This window comes from Rhizopus delemar, genomic scaffold, assembly GCF_000149305.1.
Source record: "Rhizopus delemar RA 99-880 supercont3.3 genomic scaffold, whole genome shotgun sequence".
Taxonomy (NCBI): domain Eukaryota; kingdom Fungi; phylum Mucoromycota; class Mucoromycetes; order Mucorales; family Rhizopodaceae; genus Rhizopus; species Rhizopus delemar.
The window spans coordinates 1,818,453-1,842,858 of record NW_027137829.1 but is presented as its reverse complement, the minus strand read 5'-3'; the positions used below and the strand labels follow the sequence as shown (position 1 = coordinate 1,842,858).

Sequence of the window (24,406 nt, the reverse complement as noted above, 5' to 3'; positions counted from 1 at the left end):
AACGAAAGGCTCAAAGGGTAATCACACATTTAGAATCACTAGGTTTCATTATTAACAGAAGAAAGAGCTGTTGGGATCAACTACGGTTCCGTAGTGGTGCAAGAAGATGAAGGGGAAAATGGGGGAAACTTCCGTATTAATTAAAAAATATATACAGTAGTAGCAAATGGCAACAAAAGGATTAAGGTAAAAAATCATGAGCGTAATAAATCAACCATTAATAAAGGCTTATCTGGGTAGACAAATCATACTGACAATACAACTACTTGGGTGATAAACAACGAGGAAGATTTATGGGACGCTTGGCGTCAGTACATGGAGAGTTGTAGTTGTCATGAATTCTGGTAAGTTTCTTGATAACTGTATCATTGACAATTGCAACTAACATAAAATCTGTATCCCAGAGAAGTACCCTGTAATCGAATGTGGCTACTCAATCAAATGCAACTCACAAACAACAGAGGCATTGCATGATCATCTTGGAACTAGTGTTCATGAAATCAAATCACCTTTCCAATCATGTCCACAATTTACTTTCACTGCATGTAACATCCTGAAGAATATGACAGAGGTATGCATCAGTAGCAATTGGGTTAAATATTTATCATAGTTTTTTGTTGTAGTCTAACTGGAGAGAAACGAAGAAGCACTTGGGTAATATTGAAGTAAGCATGACCTCCGAATCAACGTTTACCGAGGATTGGTTTTTCAATTGGTACTTGTTAAAAGCCTTATTTTTTCAATGTACACATAGCTAATAGCCTTTGTTCGATTTTAGCCATAACTTATTTAAGGAAGCAGCACTCTATGATTTTCTTTCTTCTGGCAATGAAAATACGTTTAACCATCACGTTGGCTGGCCACTCATGGATGTTTCCATCAATGCTATCAAGCCGAAAATGAAACTTATGCTTGCAGAGTATATTTTGAAGGCTTTTGTTGATGAGTATAAGGCTGATGAGTGTATACTTGATCAGTTTGGAAACGAAGTTTGTCTGTTGGGGACATCGAGCACTTTTCTTTTTAAGGAGAGCGGTAAACTTGGTTACGACCATGTTAAGGGTACATTTGGTGCTTTGACTTTGTTCAATGCAATCTTTAAGAAATACAACAACGCAACTTTAGAAAATGCGCTAAATCCAACAGTCGCATTTATTCATGCAAGAGGTATGCAATCTATTTTGACATATGTAGTTACAAAATATATTTACTAGTGTTTTTATTTAGATGATTCATTGCACTTGTGGAGTCTGAAGCTTTGCTCTAAAAAAGTATATGCACTAAAAAAGATTTACAGAGTCAAAGTACCAACAAGGTACCAAGAATATCCTTGCTTTGAGTAACTCTGCCTGGTGCTTGAAGGTAAGATGGGCATGTAGTTATTCTACAATTATGTATCTTAACAGGATTCTTAGGAATGCTTGGAGAAAAGCCATGATGTGGTAAAAAAATGAAAGAAGAGTACGACAATTCTGTCGTCAGAAAATTAATGGGTGAAGATGTTCAGTCAAACCTTTCTGAAATGGTGAATACAGAGATAAAGAAACCCACAAAAAGTGCAGGATATGGAATCTTACTTCCAGAAGAAAAAGATGAAGATGAACTCTCCATTCGTTTTATCTTGTAACAATAAATTATCTTTTCTTGGTAACCTGTTGACACTATTTTTGATATATTAATGTAAAAGCAAGTTTTAAGTTCAGTTAATTGAATGACTATAGTATACAGTTGGTTTCCTGATAAGAGGGGGTGTTCATATTTGTTTGTTCCTATTTGTAGTGTGAAGAGATTTAGAAAACCGCCATTTGGTGTCGTAAACATTGTAATATATTGATTAAATGAATCAATGACCAAAACGTCACTTGATAAATGAATAGACTGGTCTTTAACATTAATATGCCACAGAAGAAACAAATTGCAATAAGCATAAAGCATTTTTGCTTTATTATTAAAAGACTGGATTTTATATATTTAAACAGACCCAACAATTTCATCTGCCTTTTGTAATGCCTCAATCATCTTTTTGCATTCTTTTCTTCTTTGTTTTGTAAAGTCTGATTCTTGCAACAACTCATCTAATACTTCCACCTTGTAAAGCTCAGTTAATAATTCCCTTTGGAGTTCTTCTTTAGCATGATTAACAAGGTTTAACATAATCGCTTTAGGAACCATGTCAATCATTGTACGTTTTACGATATCATAGTAAGATTGAATCAACAACTCTATTAAAAAATATAAATTCTTTTGTTTCCATTAACCTTTTTTTTCATTTTACTAATCACTTCTGTTTCCATGTGCTCTCTATCTGATAAAGCACCGGTTGCTTTCAATGTTGTAGGGGGCTATATATAATGTTAGTATTTTACATTAAAACAGAGAAAAAGAACCTACTGCTTCTAATAAAGGTGAAGCTGATTTTTTGGTGGTGCTGGCTTTTTTATTATTCGAAAAGAAACTTCCAAAGAGTGATCCGTTGCTATCAGTTTCTGGTGTGGATGAAGCAGCTAAAACACCATTGGATGGTGTCTTGGGCTTTGTCTCTTTATTCATACGCTCGTTTACCATAGCAATAGCTTGATGTCCATTTAAAAAGTGAGGATGAGCTGTGTTGATATAGCATGCCTCCATTCTATAGAATATTTAGCTTGTAAATAGAAAACATGTATACTACTTACGCTACAAGATCGGTTACTAATTTAGAAGTTGGCTGAAGTGCCTTTTTGAAAAAGACGAGTACTACTTGATAAAACTTGTCTTTAAGTGCAGGAAATCGTTTGAAGAATTGCTTAGTTAACAACTGGCCAAGAATTCGTACAAGTTCATCATAGACCATGTTGATGCATTTTACGCTGGGCTCTTCCAATCGCGTTATTTGTTGCTTGATGATCAACTCAAAGGCAGTTGTAGCCACAAAAAGAGCAGGAGATGGACCAGAAGAATTGTATAGAATAGTACGTATATCAACATCTTTAATTTGATCCAGAGGATCTATACTCTTCACACCAGAGGCGTACAATTCATGGAAAACAAAGCTGATACGAGCACCACCCGAAAGCTCAAAACTTGAGAGATCACCCGAAGTACCGTCGATGATGGTTCTAAACTCTGTACAAAATTCTGTGATAATGTTTAACACCATATTAGCTCTGTTCGCCGGTTGATCATCCATAGGGTCACCCAAAGTCCAGAGCTCTTGTTGATACTTGACGAGGGCCGATTGAATCTTGCCTTTGATTTCAGGAAGGGTGTTACGGATATGATGCATTAAGATTGTATTCAATTTTCTTGCTAAAAAGGGTGTACCACAGTATTGAGCCTTAGATTTGTAAGCAGGGTGATTCTCAAAGAATTCACGTTCGGCATCCAAAGCACGCTTGATCGATTTCTTGTTATCAATGTCCCTCTGACCACGGTTCACCACTGGCACATATCCCAAACGAAGTGGGATTACACGGCCAGCCAAGATATCAATCACATCTGTTCCTTGATCCATCAAATCCACCTTGGTCAAGACACCAATTGTTCGAAGTCCCTCAGGATCCACTTCACGTGCTAGTTTAAGTCCGTCTGAGTTAGCCAAGTCGGTATTGGCTGCTGTGACAGCCAAGATGATAGCATTGGGTTTAGTGATAAATTTAGTCAACATTTCACGAATCTGCTTCTCGATATCCTTTGGTTGATCTCCTACAGGAACCTTGGTAAGGCCAGGCAAATCGATCAATGTCAAAGTGAGCACATTAGGTGAAAAGATGCGCAGATTGATCGGTTGAGGTGAAATGCCCAGATTTTTGCCTGTTTTGAGTTCTGTATCCTTTACGATCTCTTGGCGTATTTTATCAAAGTCGTAAAACTTTTGGCCTGGCAAGTGAAGAAACTCCCCCCATTCTTGTTGGTCAGGGTTGTCATTGTCTTTTGCTGGTCTGTGAATTAGTTGCAGTACCTGCGTACGTTATGTATGCGTCAGTTGACTTTCAAAAAACGATAAGGTGTGTATAGTTTATATACCAAAGGTCGACGAGTAACAATGCCCGTGCCACGAGGAAGGAAATCACGCCCGACAATATTTTCTAAAACTGAACTTTTGCCACTAGATTGAGAACCAATGACAGCAATTTGAGGTAAATCAACTGGATTATGAACACCTACTGTTGTGAAAGCATCTTGCAGTTTATTGACTATAAAAAATACATTAGTATCATAAAAGTGGAAAAAATAACTAAAGAAGACGGCCTTTACCTGTTTTAATTAACTGTGAATCCATACTCATCTTTTGTAAATTATAAGGTATAAAGAAAAGAAAAGAAAAAAACAGTGTAACTGAAGTGACGAAACAGGGAATTTGAATTTTTCTCTTTCAGATAATTTTCTATTTTTATTAAAGGCAGCATACCCCTTCATGAAACTATAGCAACGAGCCCATGATGACCTAAAGCTATTATTCATATACCTTGTATCACAACAAGAGAAGCAACTCTAATTTCACTTATAACATTTATTCGTTTGTATACATGTTACTGCGGATAATAACATGATCACTATCATTGTCTGTATACGCTTTTATCACCATCATCCATCGTTAAGAAGGTAGGTTTTTAGCGAATTTGTCATAACTACTACTTTTGTTTGCATAAAATTGGTACTGACATGTTTGATAGTGTGATGAATAGATACATTCTCGCAAAGCAAATAGAACAGTGATTCTTATATCCTGCTCCTGCATATATATCTATATTACTTATTTATACTAAATTCAGTATGATAGCCACCTCTTGAACTGCAGCCATCAAAGTTGATGACTGTGATTAAGCAGCTCATGCTGATATCTTGGGCATTTCTTGTTGTGAATTTTCCATTTTTATACACTAGTAGTTAGGATAAATGAAGAACTGAAACTGGTAAGCCAAACGGAACTTGCAATATTTGTCTTTTTAAAGTTTTCTTTACTGCTTTCCAGTTGTAACAAAATGATTACATGATTTTTGATGCAATAACTATAATATCATTGGTGCGGATTTTAAATATTAGTTTTCTGTTTCCTTTCAAAACAAGTAGTATTGCATGTGCTTAATCATGGTGTAGTAATACTTACAATAATCAAAATATTTTTATACTTTTTCTAAGGCTCACAGTTGAATTTATATAACTCCCAGATCTCATTAAATCATATAGACCTTATATGTTGCTAATCAGGTAGCAATAAGCCTATATGTTTATTTTCCTTTACAAGTGCTGTCAAGTTGCTTTTAAGTAAAGTTAAACTCTTCTTTTATTAAGCTCATAAATTCTTTAATTCCTTTTTTTAATGCTTTCATCACTTATCTGCTATCTGAAAAATAAGTTCCATTAAGAGAAAATGATATGATTTCTTTTCACAATATATAATTTTAGTAGACACTCTATAAAAACATTGAAAAACTGTTACAGATAATGAAAGTCATTATTAGCTGCAAGATAAAAATTCATGACGGCTAGAGCTGTCTCATAAAAAGTATGAACAAAGGGTCCAAGTTAATATTAAAGTATAAAACCATAACAAGCAATATGACTCTTCTTAGTTGTATTTTTCAGGCACCATTGAAGAACATTTAAAATTTCCATGGAATTATTAATGCACATGAAATATAATTGCTTGGGGAAATAATTCGTTGAGACTATAAATGAAGTTTTCATTGATTTTGCAAAAGAACTTTAAAAAAAAATAGGAAATAATCATGTCAACATGTAAAGTTCTGAGGTAGTAGCAAATAGACAGAAACCCAATATTGACGATAACAGCATAATTGGGCATAATGAAGCACAGTGGTTTTATGCAATCTCTTTTAAACTTTATTGCTTAAGAGTAAAGGTACTTGAATATTACATTTCATTCCTATTTCTTGATAGTTTGTAGATCATACCGATTTGTTAAGTTGTTAGGTGTTTTATAAAATACCTTGTAATAATATTAAGTTGTGTGATGGTTTTGTAATTTTATGACAAGTCTTTTATGCTTTGCTTTTGCAATATTTCTTATAGTAATTTGGTGTGTATACTGAAAGTTTATAAACTTTGATGTTTTACGCACCTTTTTTGTTTACTGTATTCTTTAGCATCTTGTACATTTTACTTCAAAAACAAACTCATAGCTATATTTTACAGTACATTATACTGAGACTCAATTAATATTAACAGTGTCTGTTAAATGATCATTGTGTTGATAATGGAATTGATAAAAACTTCGGTTTTAGTTCAATAATTATGTCAAAAGGCATTGGCCATAAAGTGAAACTAAAATAACGGATGATAAAGGGTCTTTTTGACGTTTTCTAATAATTCAGTATCGAATTTGAGCACAATGTTGAGATTGTTAAATACTTATTCATGATAAGTTGCAGTGCAAGCTAAAGACATTAGCTTTACTTTCGAAACACTCTCGATTTACTCTTGAAATATTGGTAATCACCATGGAAAGCTAGAAGGATAATGGTCCTTTGAAGGTAGATTTGATAAATCCTGAAGTAATTACAGATTGTCTTATCATTGCAATCATAATTAAACATAACCATAAGTTGAATGAAAAAGAAACTTCTTAAAGAGAGTCGATGCAATAAAGATTTAGAATACCTTAAATTTTGAAACTCATTCGATTTTTCTTCTTTTTTAAATTACTCTTTAATTTAAACTTTTCTTACTTCTTCAAAGGGAGATGCCATTTGGTTTTAATCACGAACTAGTTTGTTTAATATCTAGAAGTGCTCTTTGGTCTTTCTTCTCTAATATCGAGCTTCAAGATGTATTTAACGTGCCTTCAGAGTCTCAACCCCTTATTGTGTAAAAAAGGAAAGAAAAGCATGCTTATCTAATATACTCATCTTCTCTAATACAGGGCAGCTACTCACCATAACATGATCGTCGATCCTGCTGTTCTCTCTGTATCATTCCCCAAACAACGTCGTCTTCACTACTGGGCCAAGGATTCAATGTTCAAGTTGCCTTATGTAGCTGCATTTTTACATGACTGCGGTGTTGTGCCTGTGGATAGAAAGACAAAAAATAATGCACAGCTTTATGCTGCTACTTTTGAAGTTCTGAAATTAGACGAAGCAGTGGCCGTGTTTCCTGAAGGTACAAGCCATACTTTACCGAGACTAGGTGCTTTTAAGGATGGCACAAGTTTTGTAAGCAAAAATTAACATATTTTAAAATCAATCAAACTTAAGCAACTTTGATAGGCTGCTTTGGAATATGCTAAAATAGTAGAGCAAGAAAAACAAGGTCAATTTGCCCCTGTGTTGCCTGTTGGTATAGTTTATCCAGAAAAATCAAAATATAGAAGTACAGTAATTGTAAAGTAAGTAAAAATAAAGCAATGCTCGTTCATTCAATTTAAAAATATATATTTGTGTGTATTCATAGATATGGCAAACCTATTTCTGTTGAACCTTATTTACCACTTTATTTGGAAGACCCGAAAAAAGCAGCTAAACAGTTGACAAAAGCAATTGAGAATGCTATAGAGAGAATCACTGTGAATGCACCAGATTGGAATAGCAAATATGCAGCAGATATGGCGAGATGGCTACTATTTCCTGGAGAAGACGGTTTAATGAAAGACTATATATTAATCACTCAGAGGTACTTTAGGCTTACAACATATCAACAATGTTTAATTAATCATTAACAGTTTAATCAATGGTATGAATGCACTTGCTATAGAAGATGTCGAAGTTGCCAAACTTCAAAAGAGTCTTGTTGTATATAAATTAGAGCTTGAATCCTTACTACTCAAAGACAATCATATTGCAAAGTACAATGAAAAGGAAATTACACCTATTTCGACCACCATTGAACTTTTGCATCGTGCAGCAGCTTGTTTGATCGATCTTCCCTTATTTTTTCCAGGGCTTGTTGTCCATTTGCCACTCTATGTAGCAGGTTACTACGCTGGTCAGTGTGAGATTTATGAAGAAGTGCGAGCACAGAATAAGATCCTCTATGGTATGATTTTGATTTCCATGATTTATTTGTCAGCTTTCATTTGGGGTTGGTTTTCCTTGTTTTCAGGCACCTTTTTTGGCTTCTTTTGTGCTTTAGCAACTTTGGGGATATTCATGTGGTACCACATTGTGTCTATTGACGAGCGTTATGAAGATTTTAAAGATTTGCAAGGTCGTTGGCGTCTGTTTGATGCAGTTGTGCTTGGTAGAGGCATGTGGAGAAGAAAAGAACGCATATTGAACTTGAAAAGACTCCGTACAGAATGTTTGGCAGAAGTACGCAAGATGATCATGACATATAAGTCAAAAAACGAAAATATTCATAATATATGGTTATCCATTTGTCAAAAAAGGAGCGATATCTTTAAACATCAAACCAAAAAGAAAGAACTTTTAAAACAATATGAATGGACTAAATAAAATAAATGAAAAGTGCGGTCTTTAAAATGAATTTTGTTTTGCCGAATCAAAAAAAAAAAACCTCCTCAACACGCGATACAGAAACTCCTTCCCTTTTCACCGAGCATTCGAGATACATTATGACCGTAAGTATGGAGTCAGTCAATATAAAGAGAGAAGAAGAAAAAGAGTTGTGTAGGATGGATGGATGGATTAAGGATGAAGATGGATGAATATATCAACAAATGAGTATTAATTACACTCCAGAAAAATAACTCAATTAAGTCCATTTTACACATTCTCTTTAATCTCTCTTTAAAAAAGAAACTAAAGACTTGACTACTAACTTGCTTTTTAGTTGGCTGTTGATCTTCTTAACCCTTCTGTTGAACACGAGAAGCGTTCTCACAAGCTCAAGAGACTTGTGCAATCTCCCAACTCCTACTTCATGGATGTCAAGTGCCCTGGTAAGTTTATGAAGAAATTGTCTGCAATTATTGTAAACTAACTGCGCCTGTCTCTTTAATTAGGTTGTTTGAACATCAGCACTGTCTTTAGCCATGCCCAAACTGTTGTCTTGTGCTCCTCTTGTGGTACCGTTTTGTGTCAACCTACTGGTGGTCGCGCTCGTTTGACCGAAGGTTGCTCTTTCCGTAAGAAGGCCAACTAAGTCTTCTGGAATGTTTTGTAAACTATTGTACATTTTATTCTTTTTTAGTAGGGAATAAAAAAAAGTTTCATATACATCATGTTCTATCTATGTGGAAATTAAGCTTATTATAAGAAGGGATATGTTGTAGTATTTTTGTGTTATCAACAACCATTGCTAGTATGCTAGTTGATTTGTTTTTAACTTAGATTGGAAGATATAGTGGCAAAGATATGATACATAGGTGTTCACGTTATTTATTTGACGCAAGTTGAATAGTCAAATTAGCGATTTGTACATTAAATTGAACTATAAAAATATTAGGCAGATGATATAGTGGTTTTTAATTGAATAATAAATAATAAATGAGAACGTATATTTTTTTTCTTAAGCAAAAGATTCTTTAGTATCTGTCACAACCATCTTGACCTTTTCTAGTAACAATTCAGACTTTTCCAAGATAGAAGCAAAGAATTCAGCCGTTTCTCGTGAAGATTCCGCAAATGCCTGTGTTTCATCTCTCTTGTACTCCTTATCTTCAATTGCTTTTTGGATTCTATTTTGAATTTCCCATCCTTCAACACGCAAAATCTTTCGAGACTCACGAGCAATACGATGACTTTGGATCTCAATATAACCTGTCTCACGAGCAGCATTTTTGAATTTCTTGACTAGTTTACGTTCGACCGCATGACGCATATCACTCACCACATAGACTAAGAAACCCACACTGGCAATACCAACGACTGGAACCACCCATCGACGCACATTAGGAGACTCTATGATATTAGAAACACTCCAAAGACTGGACACAGCATCCTTGAAACCGAGCATGCGACCACCAACCATGGTGGCAGCACCTAGTGATAAAGCGGCACCAGATAATTTATCATCCAAGACAAGATCGAAAAAATCTGTAGCTTCAACAGTAATGGTGAGTCCTTTGGGTTTAACACAGAGCTTGTTCACATCAGCCATGATGGGATATTGTCCCAAATGTTCAGTACCCATTTCATGGATACGTTCTAAACAGTCACTAGCTTCACGTCGAGCATGGGATTCTTCTTGCTTGATGTCCTTCAAGAGCTTTTGGCACATGGAGTCAGCAATATCTTGGGCATATTGCCAGACAAGTAAAATGCCTGGGTATTCAATGGTATGAATGGCACTACCAATATTTTCAACAGCTTGGTTCAACTTATTGTTGGCGTGTCTCTGAATTGAGGAAACGGTGTTTTCAGCTACCTTCTCTACTTGTCGAAGCATACGGTCCCTGATTCGCAAAAGATGTTCATAAGCAGGTAGATCTTGTTCGAGCTCTTGGGTTGCACGAGCGTGGTCTTCTGTGGATTTTGTCTTGTTTGCTAACGAAAGGACATTGATATCAAGCAAAAGATTAACTAGATAGTTTTTGGCAGGAAGCAATTTGGATTTTGTACGGTTTTCGAGTACAAAAGCTCTCAAACGCTGTTCTAAACGGGCAAAGTCAGGAGCATCAAGTTTACGAGAACCAGGCTCAAGGTCCACGTTACCCGCACTGACAAAGTGAACAAGGTCATCAGCATCTGCATAGGTTGCAGGGCTCAACTGACGGATTTGCTCGAGAATCAAACGTTTACAGCGGTCTTTGTCTTTTATGGAATCAAATCGGTTGACAACGATAAAGATGTGTGTTTTTTCATTGGCTGCATTCCATAAAAACTCTTTGCCCTGATTTCATAAAAAAAAAGATTAGTTTCATGTTTTATGCTAATAATGATTATTAAAAACATTACAGAAAGTGTAAAGTGGTTTTCAGCGCTGACAACAAAGACAACCACATCAATCTCTTCTTGACGGGCAAAAACAGCTGTTGTCTTGACTGAATCAGTGTTCAAACCAGGCGAGTCAATCAACGCAATATCAACTACACCATTGTGAAGCAAGCTTTCTTGGCTGTTACGAGCATCGTTGGCATATATCTTGAGCATCTTGTATTGTTCAAAATCTTCGGTAATTACCTTGTACAGGTGACGCATCTCGATCACGTGGTAAGTGTCAGGGTCCAAACGATTGTATTTTTCAACACAGGGGATGGCATGCACCTCTTCAAGTCCATCATTCAACATAGCATCCAAAACTTCGCAAAAGATGCTTGTACAAGGTTGTTGGTCTGCGGGTAAAATATCTCGCTTTAAAAGAGCATTGACAAAAGTGGATTTACCCGAGTTCAAGTCGCCGGTAACCAGGACCTTGGATGAGGTATCGGCTACACGACTCTGAAGCTTTTCCAAATAACGAAGACTAGTGTTTAGACGGTCGCTTAAGAGATTTGTGATGGATTGAGTTTCGAGTGCATTGAGGTCTGTTGAGGTATGACCCATCTTTAAGTCTAATCCTAATATGTTTAAGTCTGTATTGAAAAGATTGGGTTGGAAAGTAGTGTGTCGAGCAGCTTCTAAAATGGCTGAACTGTCCATGGTTTGTGAACGAGTTACTTTCTTTGTTGACTGAGTCGATTGTGGGTAATACATGGGGTACTTGCCCTTGTTTCCTTTGTTCAAGTCTGTACAAAGACCAATAGTAGAGGAAATGTGAGAAATCAGACGTTGACAGCTGTCATGGTATGTCCTTTGTTCTTGGGCTGCATTTAATCGATGTTGATGAGTTCTAGCTGCAGTTGTTGTGGGAGAAGGAGTGGGAGAAGCTACAGGTGAATTAAATGTAATAGAAGCATCATCAATACTAGGTGCTGAATTTCTTCTAAGTGAAGCTCTGGATGCCAATAAAGACGAAGATGCTTCATAAGTAGACTCTGACATAGCGTATGTGTCTAATAATCACTTATAAAAAGAGAAGAAAAAAAGAAAGAAAAAAAAAAAAAAAAAAGAAGTGGAACAAAAGGTTTCTTATTTTTTGTTGGTTAAAAAATAAATTTTGCCGATTGGATAATCATATGCGTCACTACACATGGCTTTAATCTAATAGTTAGGCTGAGAAAGAAGAACCATGCGTATTCGCTTTAAAACACTTTTTTAAAGTAAAAAGTCTATCTTTTTTTGGTTTGTTTGTTTATTTTGTAATTTTTAATTGCTTACTCGCTTATTCTGGTGCATGGGGCTTATTATTGTAATTATTAAATTAGTAAAAGGAACTCAATTTGTTACCACAATTTAGGACAAAGATAATCACCTCATATCACAAAATAATAAGAAGGCTATAAAAGTAAAAAATTGATTAGATTTTCATTTTTATGTAATTCAGTATATTACATTATTTTCTATTTGTAAGAAGATCAAATAATGCATTCCATATACAATTAAAATAAGGGGAAACTTTTCGTAAACCAATAATCCATTTTATTTGTAGAAGACGCATTCCCTTATTTGGCCCCTCAAATGACGAAAGCAAAAAAATAAGAAAAAATCACACATCCACAAAAAAGGTCACATATGTCCTGAATAGTTTACTTTGCAATTTATTTGAAATACTTCTTTACGTTTTTTTAATTTTAGAACTAGCAATGCTCATTTCATTTAATCATGTCAACTTCAGTAACTAGATTTTACTCAATATTCAGACTTTGAAAAGATGGAAGTCAGCAAAGATAATTGGGAGAAGGAGCTTAAAAAACTGGAGGATTCTACGTGTGTTCACTGGATAAACAAAGGGTTCAGAGTTAAGGAAACTGAGAGCTCTTCATAGGCTGTCATAAGACGATTTTGTGGAGTAAAAAATATGTGTGTCATCGTGGACCCGACACTTATGTGTCTAAGGCCAGAACGAACGATGACAATGGTCGACCAGTACAAAAAAATTCAAAGAAAATCGGCTGTAACGCCATCATTATGGTTACATGTCGCATCTCTGATCCAAGTATTGTTGAGTTTACACGAAAGAATGACCACAATCATACTCTTGGGTCCTACTCTGATCACAACCTATGTCAATTTCGGATACTTTGCGAGATAAGATCAAAGATTTCTTGTGTAAAGGATCTTCGAGAAGAGAAGTAAGACCATGTCTTCTTCAAGAGATGGTTGCAAAAGGGCTCTGCGAATAGAAGATGAGGCTTGCTTGTACTCAACTCTCATGATAAAATGCCAACCTGTGAAGATCCAGTTACGCAAAGCTGGAAATCAACAGAAAAGAGCATACATGGCCTATTTCATCGTGATCTGATTACGGACATTTCCAAAGAACTTCAGTTTGATGCAAATACCAGGTCAACCATCATAACTGCTGATATTCAGCTATCTGTGCCTTACCTTGAAAAAAAAATTGTGGAAATTGCGAACAGAATGATAAATTGATAAACGTGAAGGTGATTGAAGACCACATATCAGACTCATGCATTCCCAATTTACTCAATACGCTGGGACAATATGGAGAAGTAGATGATACCATTACAAAGTTGGTCAATATTGACTTTCGACTGAAGCCTGAAAAACTCTATTTAGTTGCAAAATTGCTTACGGGTGCAATTGCTTATGACAAACTGCGTTTGCTTTTGATATCATATGAGGTTTATTCACGGTATGCTCTCTATTGATATTCATGCGGAATCGGATATTGACTCAGTCCCATCATCAAAATGCTTTTACAACGGATTATCTTGCTCTGTTTTCATTACCTCTGATGGTAAAAAATCCATGAAGAAATTAATCATTGGTTCCAATACGATGAACCTTTTAATCACCTGCCCTGCAACAATTTCCTCCAATATGCCTACAGTCTTTGTTGGTCCTCAAATTAACAAATATCCATCGTCATTCACAACTGAATACACACAAATATTCCTTCAACGCTCAAAAATTCATGCCTTTAAAAAAGCTATGGAATCTGTTGAAAAACTACTGATTATCATGAAGATGATGATCAAAATGAAATCAATGAAACCGAGGAAGTTGAAGGTCCCGAAGCAGAGCCTTGGATTCTAGAGAATGGCATTAATATTACAAACCTGTTCACTGAATATCGTCAACGTGTCGAGCAGTTTGTTAAGTCTGAAGGCTTTATCCCACTTGAGAGCCATGTGCAAGAGTTAGCTGCCTTAAACCACATACTAATTCCAAAACCATTGCAATACAGCAAAATGATGAAGGAAGTGTTCACTGACAAACATATCAAGCACATCCTAAATGAACAAGTACGAATGTCAATTGATCTCTCGTTTGATTTTACCAGTGAGGAATTGATGCAGCTAAACCTCATATTGAAGCATTTAATAAATCAAGCTCAAAGTGTATGTAAGATCACCACTGATCTTTTGTTATTCTCCAGTTCCTTAAACTACGAAAAACGCAGAGCCATTATAGACATTGTATTGCTGTAAGTATCATCGATAACTCTTATATGTTGATTGATACCAACGTGGATTTTCTTTCTGTAGGATTTTAAAACCCTCTAGAGATCCAATCGTAGATGTCACTGATATCTCTGAATCAGAATTATGGACTATCTATCTTGACCCTCTATTATCTACCATTGTTTCCGATAATGAAAGAAACACGCTCTTACGATGGTTAAAGAAGCAAGCTGAGGACAATCTTTTAAGACCCGACGCATCAATCACATTGATCGACCAGTTACAGGTTGGTGCCCATCTTGGGTTTGGCAAGGTGAAAATTATCCAGCCGACATGTGACAAAGCAGCGCTTTGCAGCGACTCTTTTACGTTTAACCCATCTAACCAAAGAATGCCTAGATAGTCACCTTTTAGATGCCTCATTTAGCTTTCAAATTTATGGTAAGCACGCTTCATTGTGATAGCTATACAGAATTTCTTATTTCGACCTACTACAGGCTTCTCTGTTTCGTTTTATATGACTCGATTACCCCCCCCCATCATAGGCTATACACAATGACTGAACTCGGTAAAATACAGTTTCCAAGATCATTAAACGATATATCTGTCTTCTGCTGCCCCCAAAAACTTGCAATTACTAGCTCAAGTTATAAATGCCTTCTGGAGCCAATGTAAGCCTAGCCTCTCTCTCCTTCGATCACCAAAGAAAGATGAACAAGGTCTGTCAATATTAGTCTTCTTCATGAGTTTGTGGATCCCCACAAAAATCGTAAAAGAACTTGCCATGATTTCTTCGAGTAGTTGACTTCAGCCTTTCTCATTTTCTCTCACGCTTGTATATACACTTACATGCCAATAAAAAAATTAAAAATGGCCAATGATTCTTTGGTTTTCATCAATACTTTTTTTTAATAAGCCCCCAAGTTATTATTTTTTTTAAAAAAAAAAATCTTACAGTTGCCGGAGTGGAAGGTGGACATGAGGTAGTAAAGGCTCTTTCACGCCACGCTTTATTTTCAGATTAATATATAATAAAAAAAAAAATTATTTCTGAGTCCTCTTTCTTCGGATCCTTGAAGCACCCTAAACATTTTTTCTTGTTTCTATTGGGGATAGAAAGATTAACGAAGAAATCCAGTTAAAAGCGGAAGAGCGGGCAACCGCCTCATCCCCACCTTCTACTCCGGCAACTGTAAAGGTTGGAAGGCATACTTGTTCCAATCCTTGTTGCCTTCATTTCAGGTTCTGATGAGGTGGTATTGTTTTCCGTTGCAGAAAAAAATGGTGTTGTTTATGGATTGACTTTCTTGAAATTTATTAAACGGTTTGAAGTAATATCTCTCGAAGGTGTTTGATTTGTTTGACCAATTTGCATGCTTCTTCACCTGTTCAATGTTATGTCCATGCATTACTTCCCAAGTACTTGCTGCTGCTCTCAGTGAGTGCGCTTTGTGGATACTTGTGTCAATGCCTGCGTCTTGTATCATTTGTTGTATCCATGATGCGAATGGTCGCTGGGTTGACAGATCTGATCTGATCCACTTTTTCCACGTCTGCCAGAAATAATGTATGATCCTGGGGCGGAGAGGGGGGGGGGAAGGTTCATTCATATGCTCGCCGTGCGATCCATAAAGCTTTTAAGTGTCCTTACAGGATAGTCAATATCATCTACCTGACTTGCAAGTACTATTTTTGCTGTTTTCCATTGTCTTTCTTTTCATTGTCTTGATGTCAAGGAAATACCCAGAAGTTGACCATCGTCTGACCATTTAAATTCCACATCTTGATATTGCAAACGTTCCAAATCCAAACGAGGCCTCATCATGGTCGCGATGCCCATCCAAATAACCGTTTTCTTTTGTAGTTGTGCTACATCTAATCCTTCATTCTGACCCCTAACCTCTTACATGTGTAATTACTCGTTGTTTTTCCGATCGAGGGATATTTACTTCTGACTTGCGTTTGGCTTGAAAAAATGAAGCTATTAGAGGATCTTCTACAATGGGCCGTCTCTTTTCGTGAATGATGTTAAATACTGAAGCAATTGATGGCCGATACACATTTAATGTAGGCGTAGGTAAGTGATTGTGTGCATTTAGAAACTAATAAATTGCTTTTGGGTTATATACTTGAGGCTTAAAACCATTCTGTTTACACTAATTTGTCCAAATTCGCCATCTATGATCATAAGCTTTGTGCGTCTTTGTCCTATTTGACTAGGATAAATTCCCCACATCTTGAATAGTTAATCCTTCCTTGATACGCTTCTTGAAGATAACATTCTTGCGATCAACGTCCATTTGTCATTGATTTGCATTGCTACCGGTGTTCAAAGTCGTCTCATCTTCAGTAGGAGACTCCACCAGTATTGGGTTGGCTACAATGGTGTGATCAGAATCGCTTCTTTGACTCAGTCCTGTATTTTCCTCAACACTTTTGGAATTAGCTTCCATGGTGGGTTCAAATAAAGTCCTTTCTTCTGCCACTGCTGGTTGAATGCATCCACTGCTTGTGCTTCTGGATCTGGATCTGGATAAAGGCTCCAAAACTTACTCAATTTCTTGTTGTGTCTCGCTGCAAATGTGCTTATCTGGAATTTCTAAGGAATCCACTTGTACTGGAGGTATCTGAACCATTTCGTTGGTAAGGACCATTCGTACAGAGGTAGTTTCTGTCGATTGAGACGACCTGCTTATATATTCTGTATTCCCGAAATGCGATTGCAAATCACTTGCACATTCGATTTGTTGCATAAATCTTGGATCTGTATTGCTAGGTCCTGAAGTAGTATTGATGACGTTCCGCCTGCCTTGTTCAAGTATTTTAGAGCTGTACGATTGTCTGAGTAAATCTTTAGAGTTGAGTTTTGCGTCTGGGTACGTGTAGTTGAACAGCGAATAATATGGCTTTTAGCTCTCTGGCGTTGATGCTGTCTTCTTCCCCCCCCCCTTTTTTTTTTTTTTTTTTTTTTTTTTTTTTTGCACAGCAGCTTGCGGTTTGTACAAATCTCGAGCTTACTTCCCAGCCTGAATCGGACGCATCGACGTAAATAGAAATATTTGGGTTTTATTGCTTGTAATGCATTGGAAGGCTATTCTTGAAAGGTGCATTGTTTATGTTTATCTACAATATCAGCTCTTGACAGCTGGATAAACTCAGGTAGCAGGTTGATCCCCAGTTGTGGTTTGAACCTCAGAGTATCCTTGCTAAATCTCTTTGCATGTATCTGACATGAAGTGGGGCTTCTCCTACCGCCGGTATTATCTCTGTTATTTTCCTAATCAAGCTCCCTATCTACCTGCATGACCAAGGCTTTGTAGCTTTCAATAGTTGTCGAATCCTTGACTCTAGTTTTTCTTCTTCTTTCTTTCTTTCTTTCTTTCTTTCTTTCTTTCTTTCTATGGCTGCAGCACAACTGTTTTGCTTTCTTTCAGCAGGTGATGTGTCACTAGACTGCTTACAGATAGATGCCTGTTAATAAAGAGCTATTTTGCTGGCTAAAAAAAAGCAGACATGTTTTACCTATAGCAATCGGTGTCTAATGCATCAAAAGCTGTATCACTAAAAGACCTTATTCTTTGAGCTATGTCCTATTTTGTTTGCTTGTTCAAGGGGAAATGTTTTAAAAAAAGTTTCAGGCAGTTGTATACAGTTATTTGCATGTGGATCGCATTAGATTATTCTGTCTTCTACAACTACGAGGGATTATACTATAGTCATGGAGAAGAGTGATAAAAGTCTATTGATTGATAAGGACATATCAGCGAGTGATAAGTCTATGGTAAGTATTAGAAAAATTCAAGCAAAGGAGAAAACAAAAGGTTCGAAATGATTCAATCAAGATTTTAAAAAGGGATTTCTCTCTCCCCCTTTATCCGTGTCACACTAATTATTTACAGAAAAGAAAAGAAAAGAAAATAAACGAGGATGTGTTTTATTTTTGGTAAGGTTCTGCACCAATACATTCAGAAGCAGTTACAAATTGATAGTTTTTAGCTTTAACATATTCAATAGCCCAAGGAATCAGCTCATTTACAGTCTGGTTATAGACTTCATGTTCAAGCGTAATGTGACCAACTGTTCCGGTCGTATCCTTATCCATCTCTTGATAGGCTGACTTTTCTTGAGTAAAGTCGTGAGCTCTCCAGTCGTTGGTGTCAAGATCCCAGTTGACGACGCTATAACCAAGTTTCTTCAAGACAGTAAGTGCATTGGCATCATAAGATCCAGTAGGAAGACGCATGAGGGCAGGTCTATGGATCATCCGTTAAATGATGTACAAAGCCAGTGAGATAGAAAAAAAAAAAAAAACTTACCTTTTTCCCATGGCTTTGAAAATAATATCAGACAGGGTATTCATTTGATATCCAATGTCTTGCTCGGATAAACCTTGAAGTTCCTTATGCTCATAAGTATGACTGGCTACTTCATGGCCCATATCATAATAATGCTTGATGACCTCCATGTACGTCTTTTCACCATCTGATGTCGTCAACTTGTCAGTCTCAACATTGCTAATATGATTATCATCAGTACAATCTTTTTCACATCTTTTTTTTTTTCTCGCAACTCACACAAAGTTCTTGCCATTGATGAAAAAGGTGGATCGGATGCCTTGTGCATTGAGAGACTTGGCCAAGTCCCAAGAGTATTGGTAAGGTCCGTCATCAAAGGTCATTGCAAACACACCCGGACGATTACAAGAGATGTAGACGCCATCTGCATTGACATTGATAGGTGCAAGCTAATGGGAGTAGTTAGTAACAGCATCCCCTGTCGAGACAGGTGCAACTTACAGCACGAAGAATGGGGTTTCCAACAACAGCAGTAGCTGCGACAGCTAAAGAAATCAGACAACTAAAGTACATTTTGTATGATTTAGAAAACACAAAGTGAATCGAAAACTCATCAACTATTTATGTTCTCTTTGAGACCTTAGACCCTTTTTCATCCATCCTAAAAGTGAATCATCTTGTTACTATTTTCGTTCCAACTTAGCCAATATTCAACACAAAATAAAGTGGTTTATAAAAATAGATAAAATTTGCTTTTCCTGGTTAAAAAGAAGAGGATAAAAAAATTAAATAAAGATCAGATTATCAAATACGTTTCAATATTTTATTTATTTATACTTCACAAGACCACAGTGTGCATATCGTGTCTTGTAGACATCGCTTCGCCCCGGGTCAGATCAAAAGGGAAGAATAAAAAGTAACCAAGGACCTCTTTAGGGTCAAGGATAGAGATGAATAGGAATTAATAACTACAGTGCTCTCGGCGCAAGAACCCGGCTTTTAACATTAATTAATTAACAGGGTTTCATTTCCCAACTCACGGTTTTTTATTTTCCTAATTTGTGGATTTTCAAGTACCCAATTCGCAGATTTTCTTTTTTCATTAGCATCCCTTCTAAGCAAAAGAAAACACATATGTTTAAGTAGAGATGTTTGTTATTAAAAATATATTTATTGTTAAATATGAGCTTGATTGAGACAGTTCTCAAAATGATTTACAGAATGTTGAATAATAGCCTTCAGGTGGCGAATAGGAATATTACCGCATCCATCAGAAATCGTAGGCACCAAGTCCTCTTTGTCGTTAAACTTATCGCGCTTGATTTTGTTTGTAACAATCGACCAATATCACTCTATCCCATTAATCTCTGCAGAATAAGAGAGAAGATAGATACATTTATATCCTCTGCTTGTAATCATTTTATCCACCTCATTTGAGGTATGAATGGTTGTACTATCCATGGCTAGAAAGTCCTTTCATTTCCGAGTAGTTTAACCGTTACATCCAATATATTTGAAGCGAACTTTAAATAACGACCTGTTGTAGTTCCTTTAGGAGTTGCTTGTTTTCAGCCACCTGCCTTTCTCTTGAGTCCGCTTTCAACTTTTCTTTTTTTTAGGAAACTGAGGAATTCTCATTTCAATATTCAAAACACCAAAGGCAGACATGACATCAAGTACTGAATGAGATACTGCCTTAATCAACGGCATGGTGACTATGGCTAGAGCACTCTGCATAGAGCGTGCAGTAGATAATCTCGTGTTAATATTGAAGTCAGATTCATCAATAAAGAAACAATTCTTCAAAAAAAAAAAAAACCTCATATCACTTTCTACCCACTGATTTACTCAAGATAAGCATTTCTTAACTCTATCCTCGTCATTTCTTATTACAGGATGAAGTGTAACTTTTTTTTCATTGTAAAATCGCACTCATGTAATATAAAGTCACCAGCAACAGTATCCTTTAATCTGAAATTCACAAGTTGTTTCACCAAACCTTCTACTGTATTTGATGTTCTCGATTAAGGAAGGAAGTATTCATCAAAATAGTTGATAAGGGATTTCTTTATGTTTATCCTGTAGTTGACCGTTTTTTGAGATTGATCTTGTTCGTTTGTTTCTCATAAATATCCCAACCAGGCTCATTTCTTAATCTCTGTGTTCAGCCTTGAACAGTACGCTCGGCAATGCCCGCAACCCTAGCAGGCTTTGCAGCCTTAAAAAGCTTAAGCTTAACATAGTATACAAAAAGACATCTTTGAGTATCAGTATATAAGTTTTACTGCTTTCCTGAATTACTTCTCGATGCTTTAGCAGCTAGCCCTTCCTCCCATTTTTTGACCTAGCATTTCATCATTTGTATCTAACACTGGAACTTAAAGTCATAGAGAAAAAAGTACTCGTTTTGAATTGTTGAAAATAGAAAATACTAATTGAAAAACAAAATTGGCAAAAATGAAATAAGAACTCGGGAAACGGCGCCCGAGAGCACTGTAGTTATTAATTCCTATTCATCTCTATCCTTGACCCTAAAGAGGTCCTTGGTTACTTTTTATTCTTCCCTTTTGATCTGACCCGGGGCGAAGCGATGTCTACAAGACACGATATGCACACTGTGGTCTTGTGAAGTATAAATAAATAAAATATTGAAACGTATTTGATAATCTGATCTTTATTTAATTTTTTTATCCTCTTCTTTTTAACCAGGAAAAGCAAATTTTATCTATTTTTATAAACCACTTTATTTTGTGTTGAATATTGGCTAAGTTGGAACGAAAATAGTAACAAGATGATTCACTTTTAGGATGGATGAAAAAGGGTCTAAGGTCTCAAAGAGAACATAAATAGTTGATGAGTTTTCGATTCACTTTGTGTTTTCTAAATCATACAAAATGTACTTTAGTTGTCTGATTTCTTTAGCTGTCGCAGCTACTGCTGTTGTTGGAAACCCCATTCTTCGTGCTGTAAGTTGCACCTGTCTCGACAGGGGATGCTGTTACTAACTACTCCCATTAGCTTGCACCTATCAATGTCAATGCAGATGGCGTCTACATCTCTTGTAATCGTCCGGGTGTGTTTGCAATGACCTTTGATGACGGACCTTACCAATACTCTTGGGACTTGGCCAAGTCTCTCAATGCACAAGGCATCCGATCCACCTTTTTCATCAATGGCAAGAACTTTGTGTGAGTTGCGAGAAAAAAAAAAAGATGTGAAAAAGATTGTACTGATGATAATCATATTAGCAATGTTGAGACTGACAAGTTGACGACATCAGATGGTGAAAAGACGTACATGGAGGTCATCAAGCATTATTATGATATGGGCCATGAAGTAGCCAGTCATACTTATGAGCATAAGGAACTTCAAGGTTTATCCGAGCAAGACATTGGATATCAAATGAATACCCTGTCTGATATTATTTTCAAAGCCATGGGAAAAAGGTAAGTTTTTTTTTTTTTTTCTATCTCACTGGCTTTGTACATCATTTAACGGATGATCCATAGACCTGCCCTCATGCGTCTTCCTACTGGATCTTATGATGCCAATGCACTTACTGTCTTGAAGAAACTTGGTTATAGCGTCGTCAACTGGGATCTTGACACCAACGACTGGAGAGCTCACGACTTTACTCAAGAAAAGTCAGCCTATCAAGAGATGGATAAGGATACGACCGGAACAGTTGGTCACATTACGCTTGAACATGAAGTCTATAACCAGACTGTAAATGAGCTGATTCCTTGGGCTATTGAATATGTTAAAGCTAAAAACTATCAATTTGTAACTGCTTCTGAATGTATTGGTGCAGAACCTTACCAAAAATAAAACACATCCTCGTTTATTTTCTTTTCTTTTCTTTTCTGTAAATAATTAGTGTGACACGGATAAAGGGGGAGAGAGAAATCCCTTTTTAAAATCTTGATTGAATCATTTCGAACCTTTTGTTTTCTCCTTTGCTTGAATTTTTCTAATACTTACCATAGACTTATCACTCGCTGATATGTCCTTATCAATCAATAGACTTTTATCACTCTTCTCCATGACTATAGTATAATCCCTCGTAGTTGTAGAAGACAGAATAATCTAATGCGATCCACATGCAAATAACTGTATACAACTGCCTGAAACTTTTTTTAAAACATTTCCCCTTGAACAAGCAAACAAAATAGGACATAGCTCAAAGAATAAGGTCTTTTAGTGATACAGCTTTTGATGCATTAGACACCGATTGCTATAGGTAAAACATGTCTGCTTTTTTTTAGCCAGCAAAATAGCTCTTTATTAACAGGCATCTATCTGTAAGCAGTCTAGTGACACATCACCTGCTGAAAGAAAGCAAAACAGTTGTGCTGCAGCCATAGAAAGAAAGAAAGAAAGAAAGAAAGAAAGAAAGAAAGAAGAAGAAAAACTAGAGTCAAGGATTCGACAACTATTGAAAGCTACAAAGCCTTGGTCATGCAGGTAGATAGGGAGCTTGATTAGGAAAATAACAGAGATAATACCGGCGGTAGGAGAAGCCCCACTTCATGTCAGATACATGCAAAGAGATTTAGCAAGGATACTCTGAGGTTCAAACCACAACTGGGGATCAACCTGCTACCTGAGTTTATCCAGCTGTCAAGAGCTGATATTGTAGATAAACATAAACAATGCACCTTTCAAGAATAGCCTTCCAATGCATTACAAGCAATAAAACCCAAATATTTCTATTTACGTCGATGCGTCCGATTCAGGCTGGGAAGTAAGCTCGAGATTTGTACAAACCGCAAGCTGCTGTGCAAAAAAAAAAAAAAAAAAAAAAAAAAAAAAGGGGGGGGGGAAGAAGACAGCATCAACGCCAGAGAGCTAAAAGCCATATTATTCGCTGTTCAACTACACGTACCCAGACGCAAAACTCAACTCTAAAGATTTACTCAGACAATCGTACAGCTCTAAAATACTTGAACAAGGCAGGCGGAACGTCATCAATACTACTTCAGGACCTAGCAATACAGATCCAAGATTTATGCAACAAATCGAATGTGCAAGTGATTTGCAATCGCATTTCGGGAATACAGAATATATAAGCAGGTCGTCTCAATCGACAGAAACTACCTCTGTACGAATGGTCCTTACCAACGAAATGGTTCAGATACCTCCAGTACAAGTGGATTCCTTAGAAATTCCAGATAAGCACATTTGCAGCGAGACACAACAAGAAATTGAGTAAGTTTTGGAGCCTTTATCCAGATCCAGATCCAGAAGCACAAGCAGTGGATGCATTCAACCAGCAGTGGCAGAAGAAAGGACTTTATTTGAACCCACCATGGAAGCTAATTCCAAAAGTGTTGAGGAAAATACAGGACTGAGTCAAAGAAGCGATTCTGATCACACCATTGTAGCCAACCCAATACTGGTGGAGTCTCCTACTGAAGATGAGACGACTTTGAACACCGGTAGCAATGCAAATCAATGACAAATGGACGTTGATCGCAAGAATGTTATCTTCAAGAAGCGTATCAAGGAAGGATTAACTATTCAAGATGTGGGGAATTTATCCTAGTCAAATAGGACAAAGACGCACAAAGCTTATGATCATAGATGGCGAATTTGGACAAATTAGTGTAAACAGAATGGTTTTAAGCCTCAAGTATATAACCCAAAAGCAATTTATTAGTTTCTAAATGCACACAATCACTTACCTACGCCTACATTAAATGTGTATCGGCCATCAATTGCTTCAGTATTTAACATCATTCACGAAAAGAGACGGCCCATTGTAGAAGATCCTCTAATAGCTTCATTTTTTCAAGCCAAA

At 36.5% G+C, this 24,406-nt stretch overlaps 12 protein-coding genes across 12 annotated transcripts; 7 read left to right on the top strand and 5 right to left on the bottom strand.

Annotated features, from left to right (window-relative positions):
- Positions 1-334: 334 nt before the first annotated feature.
- On the top strand, positions 335-1,415 carry RO3G_04900 (uncharacterized protein; the record flags this gene model as incomplete). The annotated part of the gene is made up of 6 exons (XM_067659490.1): positions 335-344; positions 462-571; positions 624-665; positions 762-1,167; positions 1,298-1,362; positions 1,407-1,415. The coding sequence occupies 6 exons, from the start codon at positions 335-337 to the stop codon at positions 1,413-1,415; spliced, it is 642 nt and encodes a 213-aa protein (XP_067515591.1).
- Positions 1,416-1,971: 556 nt separating this feature from the next.
- RO3G_04899 (uncharacterized protein) lies at positions 1,972-4,267 on the bottom strand (the record flags this gene model as incomplete). The annotated part of the gene is made up of 6 exons (XM_067659489.1): positions 1,972-2,222; positions 2,276-2,342; positions 2,392-2,629; positions 2,676-3,940; positions 4,006-4,175; positions 4,237-4,267. 6 exons carry the CDS (start codon positions 4,265-4,267, stop codon positions 1,972-1,974), a joined length of 2,022 nt encoding a protein of 673 aa, XP_067515590.1.
- A 2,617-nt stretch (positions 4,268-6,884) lies between these two features.
- On the top strand, positions 6,885-8,396 carry RO3G_04898 (uncharacterized protein; the record flags this gene model as incomplete). The annotated part of the gene is made up of 4 exons (XM_067659488.1): positions 6,885-7,157; positions 7,212-7,330; positions 7,396-7,614; positions 7,664-8,396. 4 exons carry the CDS (start codon positions 6,885-6,887, stop codon positions 8,394-8,396), a joined length of 1,344 nt encoding a protein of 447 aa, XP_067515589.1.
- A 427-nt stretch (positions 8,397-8,823) lies between these two features.
- Positions 8,824-9,045, top strand: RO3G_04897 (40S ribosomal protein S27-like; the record flags this gene model as incomplete). The annotated part of the gene is made up of 2 exons (XM_067659487.1): positions 8,824-8,842; positions 8,906-9,045. 2 exons carry the CDS (start codon positions 8,824-8,826, stop codon positions 9,043-9,045), a joined length of 159 nt encoding a protein of 52 aa, XP_067515588.1.
- A 366-nt stretch (positions 9,046-9,411) lies between these two features.
- On the bottom strand, positions 9,412-11,825 carry RO3G_04896 (uncharacterized protein; the record flags this gene model as incomplete). The annotated part of the gene is made up of 2 exons (XM_067659486.1): positions 9,412-10,734; positions 10,800-11,825. The coding sequence occupies 2 exons, from the start codon at positions 11,823-11,825 to the stop codon at positions 9,412-9,414; spliced, it is 2,349 nt and encodes a 782-aa protein (XP_067515587.1).
- Positions 11,826-12,977: 1,152 nt separating this feature from the next.
- Positions 12,978-13,097, bottom strand: RO3G_04895 (uncharacterized protein; the record flags this gene model as incomplete). Its single annotated transcript, XM_067659485.1, has 1 exon — positions 12,978-13,097. One exon carries the CDS (start codon positions 13,095-13,097, stop codon positions 12,978-12,980), a length of 120 nt encoding a protein of 39 aa, XP_067515586.1.
- A 426-nt stretch (positions 13,098-13,523) lies between these two features.
- RO3G_04894 (uncharacterized protein) lies at positions 13,524-13,943 on the top strand (the record flags this gene model as incomplete). Its single annotated transcript, XM_067659484.1, has 1 exon — positions 13,524-13,943. The coding sequence occupies one exon, from the start codon at positions 13,524-13,526 to the stop codon at positions 13,941-13,943; it is 420 nt and encodes a 139-aa protein (XP_067515585.1).
- Positions 13,944-14,866: 923 nt separating this feature from the next.
- Positions 14,867-15,116, top strand: RO3G_04893 (uncharacterized protein; the record flags this gene model as incomplete). Its single annotated transcript, XM_067659483.1, has 2 exons — positions 14,867-14,879; positions 14,953-15,116. 2 exons carry the CDS (start codon positions 14,867-14,869, stop codon positions 15,114-15,116), a joined length of 177 nt encoding a protein of 58 aa, XP_067515584.1.
- A 1,498-nt stretch (positions 15,117-16,614) lies between these two features.
- On the bottom strand, positions 16,615-17,421 carry RO3G_04892 (uncharacterized protein; the record flags this gene model as incomplete). The annotated part of the gene is made up of 2 exons (XM_067659482.1): positions 16,615-16,840; positions 17,330-17,421. The coding sequence occupies 2 exons, from the start codon at positions 17,419-17,421 to the stop codon at positions 16,615-16,617; spliced, it is 318 nt and encodes a 105-aa protein (XP_067515583.1).
- An 824-nt stretch (positions 17,422-18,245) lies between these two features.
- RO3G_04891 (uncharacterized protein) lies at positions 18,246-18,989 on the bottom strand (the record flags this gene model as incomplete). Its single annotated transcript, XM_067659481.1, has 3 exons — positions 18,246-18,564; positions 18,628-18,825; positions 18,886-18,989. The coding sequence occupies 3 exons, from the start codon at positions 18,987-18,989 to the stop codon at positions 18,246-18,248; spliced, it is 621 nt and encodes a 206-aa protein (XP_067515582.1).
- A 2,511-nt stretch (positions 18,990-21,500) lies between these two features.
- Positions 21,501-22,434, top strand: RO3G_04890 (uncharacterized protein; the record flags this gene model as incomplete). The annotated part of the gene is made up of 4 exons (XM_067659480.1): positions 21,501-21,572; positions 21,625-21,794; positions 21,855-22,052; positions 22,116-22,434. The coding sequence occupies 4 exons, from the start codon at positions 21,501-21,503 to the stop codon at positions 22,432-22,434; spliced, it is 759 nt and encodes a 252-aa protein (XP_067515581.1).
- Positions 22,435-23,258: 824 nt separating this feature from the next.
- On the top strand, positions 23,259-24,064 carry RO3G_04889 (uncharacterized protein; the record flags this gene model as incomplete). The annotated part of the gene is made up of 3 exons (XM_067659479.1): positions 23,259-23,350; positions 23,527-23,814; positions 23,845-24,064. The coding sequence occupies 3 exons, from the start codon at positions 23,259-23,261 to the stop codon at positions 24,062-24,064; spliced, it is 600 nt and encodes a 199-aa protein (XP_067515580.1).
- Between the last annotated feature and the right edge of the window lie 342 nt (positions 24,065-24,406).